The sequence below is a fragment of the Lepisma saccharinum genome, chromosome 16 (genome assembly GCF_977018435.1).
Source record: "Lepisma saccharinum chromosome 16, izLepSacc3.1, whole genome shotgun sequence".
Lineage (NCBI taxonomy): Eukaryota > Metazoa > Arthropoda > Insecta > Zygentoma > Lepismatidae > Lepisma > Lepisma saccharinum.
The window spans coordinates 67,555,089-67,575,899 of NC_139244.1; the positions used below are offsets into that span (position 1 = coordinate 67,555,089).

The 20,811-nt window shown below is 35.9% G+C and overlaps 1 protein-coding gene across 1 annotated transcript in view; it reads left to right on the forward strand.

Annotated features, from left to right (window-relative positions):
- Window positions 1-20,811, forward strand: part of LOC146000618 (dipeptidase 1-like) — a 271,792-nt gene that overhangs the window by 168,876 nt on the left and 82,105 nt on the right. Inside the window, exon 8 of the mRNA XM_083138372.1 lies at window positions 9,009-9,062. Coding sequence (XP_082994498.1) covers window positions 9,009-9,062 — 54 coding nt within the window. The remainder of the gene's footprint in view (window positions 1-9,008; window positions 9,063-20,811) is intronic.

Sequence of the window (20,811 nt, forward strand, 5' to 3'; positions counted from 1 at the left end):
TTTTCTTTTCTCTGCCTCTCATTCTTTATCTTCCTCTCTTATTATAGCATGTTCTTCCTTTACTACATATAATTCTGAATATTTCTAATATAACACATTTCAGTGGATAGAATGGTGGACCTTTATTATCTTGCTAGGGGTGTTGCATGTCAGCATAATCACTAAAGTGGAAAATGTACAGCACTTCTGCTGCCAATCGAACGCAAAGCCACATTTGTCTCGCCCCCATCGACTAATTCCAATACATTGCTTTTGCACAGGAAATCACCGTGGTCCTGGTTTCCTCTTCTCTCAACCCGTGAGAAATTGCCAGCCATTAAATTCTGTGGAAATCTTCAGGACGGCCCTTTCCAAAAGGAAGTTTCTTGCACCGTTCGTCCGAGTGGCGGGCAATCAATAGCCACGTGTCACTTCGGCGAGCAAAAGAAAAGCATGGTTTTGCGGCGTTCAACTTTGAAGCCCTGGAACAGGCGAAATGCTCTCTTGTTCACTTTGGAGCATTCGAGCTGCAAAACATAGAGGCTGAGGGTTATAGGGTTAGAGTTGTCTGAGTCTCGTACCTGGCACATTCAAGAACAAAAACGGTCTCTAGAGAGGAGCAACTTTCCTATCAGGAAATTCAAAGTTAAAAAACAGCGTATCTGCTTTTCGTTGGTCTAATTTTCATTCCCCAATGCTTGAATATAAATTTCTCACTTAACTGTAAGAGACTATTTAGACTTAATGTGCTTCACAATTTGCATTAAAAGCCTTAACTGTGACCTACGCATATACGAGGGTTGGAAAGAAAGTAATGGCAACACATCAATACATGACAAAGAATTAATTGTTGAACATACTGACTTTTATATTCACTCAATGTATTCCCCAGCCATATTTGTGACCCTCTGCCATACTGCCTGAAGACGCTGAACACCAATAGCTGTACCTTTTTTATTCGTGTCCATGAAGGAGTGCCTTATTGCTTGCAGGATGGCGTTTCTAGTGATGAAAAATTGTTCATTTCCCTCAGCAGTAGGAGTAACAGGCCAAAATCTAAGCAATAGATTCTAAGAAGCGAATTTCCCAGCATCGACGAGGAGACGGGGTTTCGCTGTTACCATCCCCAACGTTGAGATGACGGGGTTTTATGAAAGAAAAAAGTACCTAAATATCTCTCGCGTGACAATGCCCCTTGTATGTAAAGTTACCACATTCACATTTTGTAGTTTTGTCGTCTTTTCTTAGCAGCTATAGTGTTCAAATAGAGAAGAACATTTTACATTTATGGGCACATAAAGTTACAATGGAAGATTGTAAGCCAATTTTAATTTATATGTTCAGTTTAGCTGCCCTGACTATATATGATCTGACCAGTATGGTGGTTAATTTCCATAAGGTGTGCGGGGACTTCGTATCAAGTCCATTTTGTGCGTAGATAGCATAATTGCGACTGGATCTATACATACTTCAAATTTTAACGAATGTTAATATTTTATACATATTTTGAAAGCTCCTATAATTATCTTTTTGATCACATAGTTATATTGTAACAATGATGATTTTTTTTGTGTCAAAACAACGATATCTATTTTTGTTGAAACGTAGTCCAGAGGCGAGTTCCTAAGGTGACCTTGGGAACAGGTTACACTCGCCTCTGGAATTTACAATTTTTCACACTAAAATACGTTTTATTATTAGAGATTACGTAATAATGTTAAAATTGTACAGACTTTCATTAATCATTAAATGTTATTAATATGTTGGGTTCATGTTAAATACTTCAGTGATAAAATGTCTTGCTGAAGTGTTTCTTTTTTATATTTCGTTATGCGTCTTTACTGTATATCAAAGGTTTGAGACTAACAATTGAGGACTAAAAGTGGTAAACGTTGTAAGTGACAAAGCGAAAGTGTTGGGAAATCGCATCGTTCCGCATATCACCCCGTAAGAACGTTCACACTAGTGACCTCTTTACACGCCCTTTGAACTACTTATAGGGCTACCAGCCACCTTTCACGTTTACCACATTATAAAGCATGGCACTTTTCACAGTTTAACGTGGAAAACGGTGTTTGAATTATTTTGGCACTTACAGCGTTTACCAATTTTAGTCTTCAATTGCTCTAAAAATTATTAAAAAATGAATAATCACGAATAAATGTTTTTTTGAGTACAAGCAACATTTTCTACGAAACTATAAGCAGTGGTTCACCTTGGGAAGAGATTTAACGGATTTGTAATTACTTCCTTAAAAAAAGTTACGAGCAATTTTACAAAATATTTATATGGTACATGTTGTTAGTTACAAGAGTTATTTCTTAAAATTTCATAAATTGATCTCTCATTGGAGATTTGAAAATTGCCCTAGAAGCTTAACTATGGCCACCTTTGGCTCACCTACTTTACGACAGGGAAAATTGGTCAAAACTGACAAATTTCCGTTGAAGTTACAAGCCTCTACCTTTTCATTCATAATGGTTAATAATGGGATTACTATGACACTCACACGATGTATCTTATACAATAATTCTAATTATATGCTGATTATTAAATCCTAAATATTTATTGTACAACTACTAACGTATTGGCTGTGATTGACCAAGTTCCTCCTGTCTAAACTGTTATCCATGGAATATTAATCTAAATACCTTTATAGTGGTACCTTCCACTAATCTGTATGCTGTAAATATCAATTTTTTATTACGTCTTCCACCAAATATATCGTATTTGAAAGTGGTTAACGCTAAATGTGTCTCAAATTTATTTAAATTATCAGAATTTATTCCAGAAGTGCAAAAACAATCAATTGATTGTGGGAGGGTATAGTGAGTAGAATTCAAGATTTACAACGAGTCAGAAAATTTTGAAAGCTTCCTGGTCCGAAAGGGTCTGAAAATGGCGTTTTTTTAGTACCGAACGACAGGATTATAAACGTTTCACTACCTAATCCCGTTCCGACGAAAATGTTTGTCCCGCACACACCTAGTTACGGCAGTGAAGATCATTCTAATGCCTGCGGTGAAGACGTTATTTTGTTATAGCTCTTTTCCAGTCTTACGGCGGCCGCTCTACATTCTGGCAAGGGAAGTGGGGGAGCTGGGAAGCGACCAATCCATCGCGATATGAAAAACAGCAGCCTGTTGAACTATGTAAGTGCACGCAGCACCTCCTCTCACGACATCGTAACTCTCTGTAATATAGCCTGATTGGCACAGAAAACAGCAATATTTATAATAAAATATCGCCCATCGAATTACAGTGTATCTTCCAAGATATCTCAGAGGGGCAAGTGACCCCCGCCCCCACCTCTGTGCTGGCATTCGTGCTAGTAATTGAAACATGAAACAAACCGTGGACGATCTTATTTGCATGAATTTTTTGCTGTTCCTGGTAACGGACATCGTATTATAAGCCTGCTAACTACATTGTTTGAAACCGCTTTGGGAATAATTTCCGGTGTGAAAAGGACCCAGTTTGTGGAGTTCTATGTGTTGCAGTGTTGGAAATATTGTAATCAAAACAAATAATCTAAATATATTGGAAACAAGATACATTTATTGTACAGTGTAAGGTCTCATATCATAGTTTTAAATGCACTTTTGTCTTTCATTTTACAAATATCGCTTGAGGAGAGATTATGAATGATATCAAAATGTGATGGTGGAAGATTTAGGTAGTTGCTTTTGATGTTAACCCTCTCTAGGCGAACAAAACCAACGTACTTATCCTGTTTTCTGAATTTGCGTCCAGATGGCGAGGCAAGCACCCTGGAAATTGTAGTTACAAAATATTTTGACAGATGTCATATCAGATACCTGGAATCACAAATGACAGCACAACACAAGAATCATTTTTTTGAAGATACTGTAATAGAATATGTAGGATTTAGTTTTAGTTCGTTCAAAGTTTTCATTCACAAATATATGGCCACCATAATTTGAAGTTATATTCGAACATATACCTGTAATACGACCGGAAGCATAGTGGTAACGTTGTAGTCTGGTAATCAAGGAGACTGGAGTTCGATTCCCGGTGGAGGTAAACTGTACATTCAGTCCCGATTAACCAATCTGATCATAAAAAAATACTTGACACGTTTGCGTTCAAATCTGCCCATCACGATTAACAAGAAGTAGAAATGCAATGTCGAATAAAGCAATAACACAAACTAAATAAAAACTGAGGTTGTACTATGTATTTAATTTGTCAATAGATGCCACTACAGTTATATTTATTCCCTATGGCGCAGTGGTAGCATCATTGCCTTGTAATGAAGGGGTCCCGGGTTCGATACCCGGTGGAGGCACAAGTGGTTCGGATCCCACTTTAAACTGTAGGTCCAGTCCCGATTAGCCTTACTGTGCATAAAGTGGACTTAAAACACCAACTCAAAAAAAAGTGTTATTTATTAGAAGGGAAAATAAAGGGTATTATTTTTAAGCTATAATAAGGTACTGTAAACGTTAATTTGCATTAAAATATATCCATAGTAACATGAAATGTAACTGGTATTGTCAAAATAAAATGTTCATATTTATTTATGTAAATAAATAGGAATTCTAAAATATCTTATAAAATTCCAGACTTTTATCTTAACAGAAACTATGTTCAACACTATTGTATTTACGTTTTATCAGGATTGCGTATTTTTGTAGAGAGTGCATGAGGTTGTATTGCCTAAAGCGCTCTTAGGCATATGAAGTTACTAATGGGAGTAAATGCCTTAATTCTCTATAATTATATAATATCATCCTGGCGGAGAGAGAATGAGGTTGGATAATAAATCCTTTTCGAGCAGTCCTCATAACCAGGAAGCTATCAATTCGCGGAAGCCTCGGCACCTAGCGATCTGTTTGGTGAGATGATTGATTGATTGATTTTGCTTCATTTTACTTCGCTTCTTGTGCTACGTTTGGCTAATTTGCGAAGATGGCGATGAGTGATGATAAGATGAAATTGATGAATGGACACTCACAAACATCCATGTCCAGGCCCGGATTCGAACCCGGGTCCCCTAGCGTCGTAGGTTGGGTGAGATGAGTCAATGCAAATGGACAATATATATATTTTCCTACTCCCCCCCCAAAAAATAAGCAATAGTTAGTCTGGTTCACTTGAACTAACCGATATTTAACTACGCACTGACAAATTTCTGCTTCCCACCCCCCAAATTTCTCAAGAAGTATATGCATTATGTGTATGTCAAAAAAATATTGTTTACTCCCCCTTCAAATAATTACATAAGGTTGCCGCCTCTGGGTTGTGTGCCCGGAACAACTGAAAATCCTCGTAGTGTAATTTTAGGCGTATTATAGTTCCTCTCCCGTAGTCGCTTGGAAGTTTTATAGGCTTGAAAATATTTCATTTTCTTTAAGAGTATAATATTGTTTAATAAGGGCGATAAAACTACTCTGCACTGCATTTCTTGGTGAAAGTAAATAGAGCATGGACGTCTGGAAGAGGTAGGAGGGGGTGGGCAAGGAGCTCAACCATGGAAAATGAATGTCAACCTTAAAAGTACATATTTCACACATATAATGTGATTTCAGTCAGAGTAAATTACATTAATTCTTATGATGGGGATGAAGGAACGTGATAATTTCAATCTCAAGAGGTGTTATTTTTGAGAGGGCAACACTATAATAAAAAAATTAAGGGGGTTCTAAAGCCATGTTAAAGAATAGGCCCAAATTCCCAGCCCCAACCGTACCACTAATATAGATTTTGTAAGGATGGAATTTTCGGATGTAAAAGAATGTTTTATTCACTACAACCTGGAATTCCTATAATTTTGTTACGATTACAGGTTTTTAATTAAATAACAGAAAATATAACGTCTCCGTCATGTTCAAACTGCTGTGTACAGATCAGATGGCGTTGAAGTATTAGTTCTTGACAAAACCGGTTGATTTTTGTCTTTTATGACTACATGGTAAGCGAGATTTTGTTGTGAAACAACGAAGCCAGTGTGTAGCCGTAAGTACCTGAAATACTATGGGAAAAGGAGAAAGCATTTCCCATCTTCAAAAAATAGTGGTTATTTTTATGGTTTTTGAAGTTATGTTTCGTTGTGGTGCAGATTTTAGCATACATTGTTGCCAAAATTCCACTCCGTGTTTTCTAACGATATGATCAATGTGAGTGCTTGGAAATCGTGAAACTTAAACCAAGTTATTACCAGAGAATATCGAATCCAGTTCATGCTGGAAGAAAGGAACATGGGAACAAACTCAAAGGTAACTCTTATATTTAAATGCCTGTTGCTTAATATTATTCAACAAAAGCAAAATGTTTGCAATATCAAAGAGTGATGCAGAATGTATGATTTATTTATATGTTGAGAAAATATCTTCCGATATAATTTCCGTGAAAATATCGCTTCAACGTGTCTACCTTTTCAACGCAGCACGCATTTTACTTACAAACGAAGTTGATAATTTTTTGCATTTGTAAAATGAGAAGAGAATGAAATGAGGCATAATGCAGATAATTACAGTTTTGTGATTATTACTAGAGCATGAAATACCTTGATCTGTAGATTTGTATCACAAATCAGTCGTTCATTATAGTTTCACTTTGACCTTGTACAGTCAGAGAAAGCAGTTTGTGGGCCACGTGAACTACGATATCGTAACATCTTAAAGCCTATTGTCTATGCAACCCAAATAACAAAATTGTCGCTTGGGTTTGCCTGGCGGACCTGGATTCTCGGGAACGATTGAGTATAACCCCCAGGCCCAGCCACGACAAACAACTGGGTGCCGAGAGACCTTCAGAAAAAGTTTCAGGAATTGGTTTCTTAACAACAGCTACTACTAAGGAAATGTTCTCTTTACTGATATCAGAGTCATTGTCAAGAAAGTTCACTGAAATGGTGGTTTTTATATAATCATCATCGCGCAACACACATGCTGTCAATCCAGAACTGCTTGCAAAAGATTGGGGTTAAAAACAACTACTTGACAAATCATAAGACGTATCGATATTCATTAGTCCGAAATTAGAATTTTGTGTAAGGCATGGATCATCATATCCTATCATCCTTTTCATAGCTTCATTAATCATCCTCAACGACGCAATTGCTAGAAAAGCAATATGAGAAAGCAAAATTAAGAAATTAATAAATTACATTTTGAGCGATTTCACGCAGAGACTCAGTTGCATTTAGACAAAGTTTCATTAATCGGAAATTAAGGGGCCCCTCGTTCTGCTTCATTGCCATTTTCCCTCCACTTTGCCTGTCGCGATTAACCTGATGATGATTAATGCAACATTAATTCAAAAAACAACCAACGAAACAATCCACAAAGTGCACCAAAGAGGTGCATGTTATGAATAGGTAAACTAAGTGACATTATGCTAATTTAGAATTTAGTAAAAAAATGGAATTTTAGGGGGTTCAGCTAAGTGGCTCCACGTCCATTACGTAATCGTGATATCATCAAATTGTACGAAGCTTGTCTACACCTACGTAAAGTGTCAGTCCCCGCCACAGGCGTGTGTAGAGGTTGAATACGATAATACGCAATTGCACGTATTTATAATTTATTTGTATGTATTTAGAATTAATTTGCATAATTTAGAATGAATTTGCATATCATTTGAATAATTGACATTTATGTATTTGCATGTTTGTAAGTTTTATATAATTATTTATTTTATGCAAGATATGTATATAGAAGGTAATTAGAGGTACTAAACACTATGCATATGGTTTCATATTCATTACTGTAAAGTATGTAATGTATGAAACTATAATAATTAATGTTTATAATATTGAAAATAAGTTTTTAGGGTCTATGAACCACTATGAAGGGTGTTAATGGTACGAAAGAAGAAGGTCCCGGTACTCGAACCCGCGATATGCAACGGTAATATATGGTTATTGCGTACCATGTAATAATGTTATTATGGTATTAAAGACGGTGGTCCGAAACAGGAGATGGTGAACTCCGCGCTCAGGGTAGACGAGAAAGGAATTTGAGAGATGTGCGATCTAGGTTAAATGACATCAGAACGCCAGAACAAAGAAAGAACCCGATTGACCAATCAGAACCGGTTTTTCCAAGGTTAATCAGAACGCAAGAACAGGTGAAAGGTATGCAACGCCGTAGGGCAGGGGAGAGATTGAACCAGACAACAAAGAATGTCAGGGACTGCGCGATCTAGGTCAAATCTCTGAAGCTATGCGTCGCTTGTAGAACCGGTTTCCGCCGCCAAATAATATTCCGCTCAGGTTTGCCTCTAAGGCGCAGGACGCTTTAGCGCGGGTTTTAGGCTAGAGCGCTTGCATGTCAGAACAGGTTTCTGTCTAAGTAGGCCAAGGTTGCCTAGTACACAAGAAAAAATGATTTTTGGATAGCCAATCAGAATGGAGAGAGAACTTTACTTTGAACCAGGAGAACGAAGCGTAAGGGTATTTTATCTGTACTATGAAGAAGGGAGAGCTATCAGGGACTGGGCCAACAATTTTCACTCTTTGCATTTATCAAGTGGTATCGAACCTCGGACCTATTGATTATTGATTTAGTTAGTAAATTTATGTTACTGCGTGTTTTTTAAACATCATATTGAGTTTATATTTTACCAAACTTTGACTTTATGTCAAATATTTTACACGTGTTTATGTATTTTTACTCAAATAACACAATTTAAACGATTCTAGCAAAAGTTTTTATTATATTTTCAACACACAAAGTGTGAGTTTTCAACTTTTAATTGTTTACTTTCAAGCTTTGGACACACAAAGTGTATATTTTCAAGTTTTACTTTTTTATTTTACAAGTTTAAATTTTTATACTCAAATATCAAATTCAGGCAAGAACGCTTTGACTCACAAGGTGTGCTTAGTCAAGTTCTGCCCTTTATTTTACAAGTTATGCTTATTTTTCTCAAATAACACAATTTCATCTATTCAGGCAATATTTTTTATTACATTTTGGTCTGACAAAGATATTTTTACAAATTTTATCTTATTATTTTACAAGTTTATACTTATTTTTACTCAAATAACACATTTAGGCAAGATTTTATCGACACACGAAGTGCTTGTTCTCAACTTTTATCTGTTTATTTTACAAGTTCATCCTAATATTTACTCAACTAACGCAATTTTATCTATTCAGGAAACATTTTGTAAGATATTTTAGATTTACAAAGAATTTTACGATTTATAATTTATTATTATACAAGTTTTTATCTTTTTTTACTCAAATGACACAATTCAATTTGTTCAGGAGAGACTTTTAGTTATATTTTCGACACACAAAGTGTGTGTTCTCAACTTTTATCTGTTTATTTCACAAGTTTATTCTAATATTTAATCAAATAACACAATTTGAATGTATATTTTATTACATTTTGGACACACAAACACACACAGAGATATTTTCCAAGTTTACAGCATTATTATATAAGTTTACTCAAATAACACTTGTAATATAATTAAGCCTTGTTTCCATATTAAAAACTCTAAGTTGCTGACCAAGGCAGTTTATTAAGATAAAAAAACACTTAACATATAACGTTTCAACCCTGTATCAGGGTCTTCCTCAGGAGAAGAACTAAACTAAAATGATGAAATATACTACACACAGAAAGATTACATACACATAGCAGGGTCACTGGCAACAAAACAACAAACCAAGTTGACAGTCCTTATCTAAGAAGATTTCTTCAAAGGAATTAAACATATCACCTCGTGACAGTTGTTGTCTAATGGGTCTACTACACTGATCAGATTTACATATATGAAAAGTATTCTACCAAAGAGCCAAAGTCACATAGGGATTACGATTTAGCCGCTGCTGAAATTCTTTCATGAGGGATTTGTAGTAAGAGAGAAATTTTCGCCACTGTTTAAAGTTGAGGGTGACTCCACCAGAGATGTTGGTGATTTCCACTTTTATGTTTTCTCCACTGCCCTCGAAGGTGAAGTAAAGTTCTCCTATAATGTTTATACATCTGATGCTGTCTTCTCGTGTGGGGAATCTGTTCTTGTAAGTGTCGAAGATGGCATCTGATGTGTAGACGCATTTTGGGTACTATACTCTATTTAGGTCAATGCAATTTTTTTCATGTTCCAAAATCAATTCAGTGTCTGTGAAAGTACCTCGAATAATGATATCAATGTTGGCATCGATGATGAATCTGGTTTCTGGTTTTATGTTGTTCATTTTGTGTGTGCCTCTGATAGACTGCATTTTGGTTTGGTATCAATAAAAAGTTTTAAAAATATGTAACTAGTGCTACAAAAGGAACGGAAATTATCGACAATTTCTGGATTATAACTAAAATTCAGTTTGCCTTTTACATATCCAATATTTACAGACCAACACTAACTAGACTTCGATTTATATAAATGTAGCAGGAACTACATTTCTGAGAATCCAACTATATTAGGATTATATGTTAAACTTATACAAAACCAGATTTTTCTATGTAAGTATATTTATATTGCGTTAATTATTTAACAGATCAAACAGAAAGAAGGCAAAATCCACTAAACGTAGGTGATTGCATGAAAATAACTAGGTCAAGGGAGTGACCAACAGTGAGCTGAGGTTATATATAGAGGGTCGTTATCTTATCTTCGCTGGATCGGCGAAGGAACTCACTTGTGGGCGGTATAACCTGAATGGGCTCCATCAAGACATCGGAGACTGGAAGCAGATGTCTTGGTGGATGAACCCAAGTAGGGTCATAGGCGCTAGGACCAATTTGGTCATTTCTTTTTGATTAAGGAACCAATTTGGCCAACTCCCAAAATTAACTTACATTGCATATAACTGATTAAATTTGAAAATTAAAATTAATTAATTCTAATTGAAATTAGAATCTTTTAGACTGTAAACATATTTTATATTTAGGCTGTACAAGATCCGATGACAAAATTAAAATCTAGTAACCACCCAGACAGGGACTCGAACCCTTGACAGATAGGTTAAAACTCTAATGCTATACCAACTAAGCTACTGGGCACAAGAGAAAAGTTCGTTATGTTAAGAAATATTATTTGAGAACATTTTCTGTTCTGGATCGACAGAGGAGGCAGAATTTCCAAACTTTTACAGACTGGGTGTATTTTACCACTATAGAGGCCTTTACTATATGTAATTCGAAACGCTAGAGTTCAGTTAGCTTTCAAAATTGAGGTTACATAGTACCATATATTGAAGATTTTGTGTTTAAAGAGTTTAACAAGTTACACTATATCTAGTTATGGACAAATAGTGCTCAATTTACATACAGTTCCCATGCAACTTTTATGAAAATGCTCAAAACAGTCTCCCAGCTAAGTTCTCACCTGTACTTGGACAACAAAAAAAAAACTGCAACAAATTCTCAGAAATCCTACCTTTATTATCCTTGCTTGAATAGCAAAAATGTGCAATCTTCATACTAAAATATTGAAAAAAGCATATCTATGTACGTAAAAATGTGTACATATAAGAGAGAATATGAGATTTTTTTTTAAAAAAAATGTTTTTCTGTCAATTAAATACTAGTACATATTGTCAAATTATACTATACATTTGAACAATAGTTAAGAAAAATAATGCTAAAGCTCTCAGATTTACTGTCAACTCACAAACTACTAGCAAAATTTTAGTATCAATTTTCTTGACTATAGTACAAATGCATAGTATAATTTGACAAAATGTACTAGTATTTAATTCACAAAGTTAGGTGAAAAACAGTATTCTTCGTTCTGTTTGAAATAATCGGGAACACTCACAAGCCCATAATACACAGTGTCCAAATTTGTAGAACTCACACAAATCTCACGCAATATAAATGTTCTGTTATAAACAAATCCTTGTACATCAATAATGTATTGCACCATTTTCGCTGTTATTGGTCAGTCTCTCTTTATTCAACTCTCACAAAAATCCTGTGCTACCATAAATAAGCTCTGCTGAGCGTATAGAATCTATAAGAGTTTTCACTAGTTCGATATTGTTTGAAATTTCACATAACACACTATAAAAAGCTTTGTATTCTGTCTGTACCTCGTGTGCCGTCAAAGCATCCGCAACATCCTCATGGTTAGTAATATAAAAATCAAAAATATGTTTTGTGTTATCCAAGTCCTGTAAATAATACTGGATTCTCTCGCACATCCACTTAACACATCCTTGCCATTTATTCAAACAGCGTTCTCCTTGGCAAATAAAATAACGTTCACAGAGTAAATCTTAATCTTTACAGCATATGCACTCACACTCGTAGAAATGGTTAACAACACAATCGTGGGCTAGTTGGTTGACTTGATTAGAATAACATCCCCAGTATATAATATACTTGCCTCTTCAAAGTCTCCAACCCACAATCCTTATAGATATAATTGGAAAAACATGGACATGATTCAATTATTTGACTCATGTCCTTGTCGGTTACTTTGTTGGCGTTATTTCCAGTAACAGATCCTTCCACTCAATGGTACACAAATAAGAACACCTGAAAAATAGAAACATAGTTGTAGTACATGTTTATATTACGCATATTCATTTTTGTATTTACTTTATTCGTTTCTTTGTTTTCTGGATTTATATATTATTTCAAAAACTAGTGGAGAAATATACATTCCAGTGGTAAGATCTCTTGCGAGGAACTCACCGCAGTGTGGATAGCCTTGTTTGGGGAGCTTGAAGACGCCATCTTTCACTAATGGTCCCTTTCAGTCACACATACAAAATTAGAAGCACCTGAAAAATAGAAAAATAGTTGTTGTACTTGTTCCCATTTCGTATATTCTTTTTGGTTCGCATTGACGTTTTCTTCGTTTCAATATTTGCATTTACATATTATTTAAAAACAACACTTTACATAATAAAAATAATTTACCTTAATTATAGCTTCTCTTGAGTTCTTTGTCTGAAATTCTCGGCCAATAATCACAACTTGATGTCTTCTCCGACACAATGCTTCACAAATACTTCTCAAAATAGCTTCTGCTTGCTTTTACGCAGTTTCTACACCTCATAAGCAAAACTGACGCCTTCTCTGATTGGTTGAAATAAAACCAACGCGTTTTCAAATTGGACGAAATAAAACCGATGCGTTTTCTGATTGGTTTAAAAAAAACCACACGTTTTCTGATTGGTTGAAATATTCTTAACATTAGTTCATCCAATTTTCTGAACTAACCTCTTCCATTTTCTGGTGCGACAATCCAATCCTTTTTTACTTATCTTCAGTCCCTTTGGTGTTGTGTCCGTCTTCTAACACTCCCTCAAGAATCTTTCTTGCTCCTGTTTGTGTATGTCCTTCCTCTTCAAGTCCTTCCATTTATTGATTTTCCTCATCAGCCTCGGAAAATGTCCAATTGTAATACAATTAAGCCTTGTTTCCCTAATAAAAACACTAAGTTGCTGACCAAGGCAGTTTATTAAGATAAAAAACACTTAACAGGTAACTTTTCAACCCTGTATCAGGGTCTTCCTCAGAAGAAGAACTAAACTAAAATGATGAAATATACTACACACAGAAAGATTACATACACATAGCAGGGTCACTAGCCACACAATAACAAATCAAGTTGACAGTCCTTATCTAAGAAGATTTCTCCAAAGGAATTAAACATATCACCTCCTGACAGTTGTTGTCTACTGGGTCTACTACACTGACAGGTGATTAGCAAGAGTCTAGAACCACCTGCTTACCACTCACAAACCCCTCCTGCCTTTTTGGTTGAAAATGAATACCTCCTCCTCTGGACTTCTTCTTTTCTCTTCTTTCTTCCTTGTTCATACTTCTTTTTCCCTCATTCCTTCTCTTCATCCTTTCAACTTTCTCTTATACACTCTTCCATACCTTCTTTATCATGAGTCCTCCATTCCAATTCATGATGCTTTCTCCTTTTTTTTCTATTTCTTTGGCCTCCTTCCATTTTATCACTAGTTCTCTCTTCTCTTTTCCTATTCGAATATCCGAATCCCATTCAACTTCATGTCCTGTTTCTCTACTGTGTTTGAATATGGCATTCCTGTCTCTCTTCAATCTCACATCATCCATGTGTTGCTTTAACCTGTCTTTAAGTCTCTTCTTTGTTTCACCTATATATACACTTTCACATCCTCTGCACTTCGCTTCGTAGATAACCCTTTCCTCTTCTTCTTCTCTCTTATCTTCCTTCTTCTTGCTGGCTATACTTATAATAGTGCGTCCTCCCTTCCTGTAAGTTCTTATACCCACTTTCCTCAGCACTTTATATATCTTCTCTGTGGCATCGCCCATACTTCTTATACCAAACCATCTATCTTTTTCTTTTTCTTCCTTCTCTTTCAGTCCTCTCTCTTTTAACTCTTTTTTTCTTCTGTTGATGTTGTGTCTGTCTTTCTTTTCATAGCCATTCTCTTCTAGTTGTTCCCACAGCCTGTTAATCTTGGTTTCTTCTTCCCCTTTCTTTGTGCATATCTTCTTTATTCGGTCTTCCATGTTCCTTATAAAATTAAGTTTAGTTCCATCACCCTCATCACTTCTTTTGTGGCAGAACACTCCTGCCGAACACTTCTTTTGATACCATGTAGCCACAATCCCCATTCCTATCTTCTTTTCATCTCAATATCCAATAAATTTAATGTTCCTTCCTGTTCCGTGTCGAGGTCAAGGAATATCCCTGCTTTCTCATCTTCTACATCTTTAACAAGCTTACCCAGCTGCCTTTTTGTTGTCTTCCATATCCAAAAACAATCATCCACATATCTACAAAACAGACTTAACTTATCTCCTTCTTTCACTATCACTTCCTTCTCCCATTCATTCATAACTAATTCCGCCAGCACAGGGCTCAAGCAAGAGCTTATATTCACTAATCCTGATGATTTTACTCCCCACTCTGCTTTAGCCATTGTCCCAAATGGGTTCCAGCGCTTGTACCACTCTCTCACTATCCCATTCACCTATAATGCTTTTCCCCACTTTCTTTCTCACCACATCCACTACCTGTCCCCTTTTGATGCTCGGGAACATGCTTCTCACGTCTAGGCTAAACATTGTGATTCCAGACTCCTTCAGACCTTTTATAAGGTCCACCACCTGCTCACTGTTTTTTCACGGATCTGCTTTCTTGTTCTCTTACTAACACTTCAATTACCTTTTATAACTTCTTCTTCAGTGGTTCCAAAATATTGTCCCTGCAATTCATCACTGGTCTCAACTTTATCTCTTCTTTATGTATTTTGGGAAAGCCTTTTAAACTGACCAGTCTTTCTGCCTTCTTCGTGAGCTTTTAAAACCCCCTCCTTCCACAATAATTTATGATCTTTTCTCTAATATTGCGTTCCTCTTCCATTCCACAAATCTCCTCATACGTGTCCCTTTCAGGTCTTCCAACTTCTTCTCGTACCATTCTTTTTCCCTCACGACTGTGGCCCCTCCCTTATCTTCCTGTTCCACCACCACATCGTTCCTTGTCTTGGATTCTTTTCATACCCCCTTTCCTTCTGGCTCAAATTCTCTAATCTTCTCTGTTTATCCATTTCTTTCTTCAAAATGGCTGCTGTTCTTCTTCTAATCTTATCCCTTTCTGCCTCTTCTTCAATCTGTAGCATCGCTTCCTCAATATTATATACAATCTCTTTATAGTCCACATTTCTCTCCATCACTTTGAAACCTCGGCCTAATTTCAAAAAAGCTTCCTCTTCTTCTGATATTTGAACGTCTCCGATTATAACCACTCTTCTCCTGCCCTCTTCAATTTCTTTCTCTTCTCTTCTTTTCTCTCTCCATCCCAGACATTCTTCTTTCTTCTTCATCTTCAGTTTCACCTTCTCTCTAAAGTTTTCCTGCCAGCTTCTCATTTCATGGAATGTGAATTCTCTAGTAAAAATGGTGAGTCTATCTCCTACGGTTTCTTCCATTTTGCCAGTTCCTCTTTTATTGACCTGATTTCATTCTTACTCTTTCTTATTTCGTTCCATATCATTTCTTTTTCGAGTTTCTGAACTAACCTCTTCCATCTTCTGGTGCGACAATCCAATCCCTTCTTACTTATCTTCAGTCCCTTTGGTGTTGTGTCCTTCTCCAAACACTCCCTCAAGAATCTTTCTTGCTCCTGCTTGTGTATGTCTTTCCTCTTCAAGTCCTTCCAGTCATTGATTGAAAAGGTCTGAAGGAGTCGGGGATATCACAATATTTAGCCTAGACGTGAGAAGCATGTTTTTTTTAGCATCAAAAAGGGACAGGTAGTGGATGTAGAGAGGAAGAAAGTTGGGAAAACATTATAGGAGATTGGGATAGTGATAGCGCTTTGTACAAGCGCTGGAAACCATTTGGGACAATGGCCAAAGCAGAGTTGGGAGTAAAATCATCACGATTAGTGAAGGTCTATATATATAGGCTCTTGCTTGAGCCCTGTACTGGCGGAATTAGTTATGAATGAATGGGAGAAGGAAGTTATAGTGAAAGGAGGAGATAATTTAAGTCTGTTTTGTAGATATGTGGATGATTGTTTTGGGATATGGAAGGGATCGAAAAGGCAGCTGAGTAAGCTTGTTAAAGATGTAGAAGATGAGAAAGCAAGGATATTCCTTGAGCTCGAAACGTAACAGGAAGGAACATTAAATTTATTGGATATTGAGATGAAAAAAAAGATAGGAATGGGGATTGTGGCTACATGGTATCAAAAGAAGTGTTCGGCAGGAGTGTTCTACCACAAAACAAGTGATGTGGGTGATGGAACTAAACGTAATTTTATAAGGAACATGGAAGACCGAATAAAGGAGATATACACAAAGAAAGGGGAAGAAGAAACCAAGATTAATAGCCTGTGGGAACAACTAGAAGAGAATGGCTATGAAAAGAAAGACAGGCACAACATCTACAGAAGAAGGAAAGAGTTAAAAGAGAGAGGACTGAAAGAGAAGGAAGAAAAAGAAAAAGATAGATGGTTTGGTATAAGAAGTATGGGCGATGCCACAGAGAAGATATGCAAAGTGTCGAGGAAGTGGCTATAAGAACTTACAGTAAGGAAGGACGCACTATTTTAAGTATAGCCAGCAAGAAGAAGGAAGATAAGAGAGAAGAAGAAGACGAAGGGGTTATCTACGAAGTGAAGTGCAGAGGACGTGAAAGTGTATATATAGGTGAAACAAAGAAGAGACTTAAAGACAGGTTAAAGCAACATATGGATGATGTGAGATTGAAGAGGGACAGAAATGCCATATTCAAATACACTAGAGAAACAGGACATGAAGTTGAATGAGATTCGGCTATTCGAATAGGAAAAGAGAAGAGAGAACTATAGATAAAATGGAAGGAACCCAAAGAAATAGAAAAGAAAAGAGAAGGCATCGTGAATTGGAATGGAGGATTCAAGATAAACAAGGTATGGAAGAGTTTGATAGAGAAAGTTGAAAGGATGAAGAAAAGGAATGAGGGAAAAAGAAGTATGAACAAGGAAGAAAGAAGAGAAAAGAAGAAGACCAGAGGAGGAGGTATTCATCTTTAACCAAAAAGGCATGAGGGGTGGGTGAGTGGTAAGCAGGTGGTTCTAAACTCTTGCTAATCTTGACCTGTCAATCACCTGTCAGTGTAGTGGACCCATTAGACAACAACTGTCAGGAGGTGATATGTTTAATTCCTTTGAAGAAATCTTCTTAGATAAGGACTGTCAACTTGATTTGTTGTTGTGTGGCTAGCGACCCTGCTATGTGTATGTAATCTTTCTGTGTGTAGTATATTTCATCATTTTAGTTTAGTTCTTCGTCTGAGGAAGACCCTGATACAGGGTTGAAGGGTTACCTGTTAAGAGTTTTTTTATCTTAATAAACAACCTTGGTCAGCAACTTAGAGTTTTTAATATGGATACAAGGCTTAATTATATTAGAAGTGTTATTTGGGTAAACTTATATAATAATGCTGTAAACTTGGAAAATATCTCTGTGTGTTTTTGTGTGTGTGTTTTGTGTCCAAAATGTAATAAAATATACATTCAAATCGTGTTATTTGATTAAATATTAGAATAAACTTGTGAAATAAACAGATAAAAGTTGAGAACACACACTTTGTGTGTCGAAAATATAACTAAAAGTCTCTTCTGAACAAATTGAATTGTGTGATTTGAGTAAAAAAAGATAAAAACTTGTATAATAATAAATTATAAATCGCAAACTTCTTTGTAAATCTAAAATATTTTACAAAATGTTTCCTGAATAGATAAAATAGCGTTAGTTGAGTAATTATTAGGATGAACTTGTAAAATAAACAGATAAAAGTTGATAAACACTTCGTGTGTCGATAAAATCTTGCCTAAATCTGTTATTTGAGTAAAAATAAGTATAAACTTGTAAAATAATAAGATAAAATTTGTAAAAATATCTTTGTCAGACCAAAATGTAATAAAAAATATTGCCTGAATAGATGAAATTGTGTGATTTGAGAAAAATAAGCATAACTTGTAAAATAAAGGGCAGAACTTGACTAAGCACACTTTGTGCGACAAAACGTTCTTGCCTGAATTTGATATTTGAGTATAAAAATTTAAACTTGTAAAATAAAAAAGTAAAACTTGAAAATATACACTTTGTGTGTCCAAAGCTTGAAAGTAAACAATTAAAAGTTGAAAACTCACACTCTGTGTGTTGAAAATATAATAAAAACTTTTGCTAGAATCGTTTAAATTGTGTTATTTGAGTAAAAATACTTAAACACGTGTAAAATATTTGACATAAAGTCAAAATTTGGTAAAATATAAACTCAATATTATGTTTAAAAAACACGCAGTAACATAAATTTACTAACTAAATCAATAATCAATAGGTCCGAGGTTCGATACCCCTTGATAAATGCAAAGAGTGAAAATTGTAGGCCCAGTCCCTGATAGCTCTCCCTTCTTCATAGTACAGATAAAATACCCTTACGCTTCGTTCTCCTGGTTCAAAGTAAAGTTCTCGCTCCAATCTAATTGGCTATCCAAAAATCATTTTTTCTTGTGTACTAGGCAACCTTGGCCTACTTAGACAGAAACCTGTTCTGACATGCAAGCGCTCTAGCCTAAAACCCGCGCTAAAGCGTCCTGCGCCTTAGAGGCAAACCTGAGCGGAATATTATTTGGCGGCGGAAACCGGTTCTACAAGCGACGCATAGCTTCAGAGATTTGACCTAGATCGCGCAGTCCCTGACATTCTTTGTTGTCTGGTTCAATCTCTCCCCTGCCCTACGGCGTTGCATACCTTTCACCTGTTCTTGCGTTCTGATTAACCTTGGAAAAACCAGTTCTGATTGGTCAATCGGGTTCTTTCTTTGTTCTGGCGTTCTGATGTCATTTAACCTAGATCGCACATCTCTCAAATTCCTTTCTCGTCTACCCTGAGCGCGGTGTTCACCATCTCCTGTTTCGGACCACCGTCTTTAATACCATAATAACATTATTACATGGTACGCAATAACCATATATTACCGTTGCATATCGCGGGTTCGAGTACCGGGACCTTCTTCTTTCGTACCATTAACACCCTTCATAGTGGTTCATAGACCCTAAAAACTTATTTTCAATATTATAAACATTAATTATTATAGTTTCATACATTACATACTTTACAGTAATGAATATGAAACCATATGCATAGTGTTTAGTACCTCTAATTACCTTCTATATACATATCTTGCATAAAATAAATAATTATATAAAACTTACAAACATGCAAATACATAAATGTCAATTATTCTAAAGATTTGCAAATTTATACTAAATTATGTAAATGAATTCTAAATACATACAAATAAATTAAAATTTCTGCAAATTAATTGTGAATATTAAATAACGACCGGCCTTATCGTATTCAACCTCTACTGGCGTGCGCAAACCCCTCCGATTAGGAGGGCAAAAGCCTTGATGATATTTCAGATGGGTATGTTTATATATGCACCCCTTCCCCACACACACATATACATACATACATACATACATACATACATATATATATATATATATATATACAACAAACACACACAAACATATAATATATATACAAACAGTAAAATTTATATAAATTGCATCTCAAATGTGCGCGTTTCTTTTCCTCCAAACAATTGTTCATGGACTTAAGAAAACATTTTAGCAGCAGTACTTCTCTCCTCGGTAATTTAAAATGCATTTCGCGAGCAATAAATTTTCAGATTCAAATTTATGCAAAATGAAAACAATATCGATTTAATATGGCGAAAAAATTTCTTGGAGCGCCACATTATGCTATTTTACAACTTTTTTTCATTTAGATCGTTTGGCGTCCAGCGTTAACTCCCGCCAACCCTTAGCTACGGCTCTGAACTTGACAAGAGTGAAAGAAAAGCAGACATTGCGTGCGAATGAATCAAGAAAAATTTTACAAAATGTATTTATATTTGTATAAAGTTTGAAATCATGGGGGCAATTGCAGCTCTTCCTCCCCCACCCTGTCCCCGCAGGTGCTCTTGGCATGAAAATTACATGAAAACTAATTTCATCTTGAGTATCCTTTTGTCCTGCTTCTATTAGATTCTGCTATTCTTGATTTCCTTTACTTCCATGTTTGCCCCCCCCCAAAAAAAATTGATTTCCGTTCAAAGTTAGGGGGCGCTGTGGTTGCGCTACTGCACCCCCTTCCCCGTAGTTGCTTTGAATTTCCATCGGCTTGAAAATACTTAATTGTCTTTGAGAGTATAATATCGTTTAATAACGGCGATAAGATTCATCTATCCTAAATTTCTAGGTGAAATTATAATAATATAGGGGCATAGATGTCTGAAAGGGAGGCAAGGATTGCCACATCTTCCCTTAGAAAACGAATGTTAACCAAAACGTACGTTTTCACATGTATAGTTTGATTTCAGTCATAAAAATTTGCA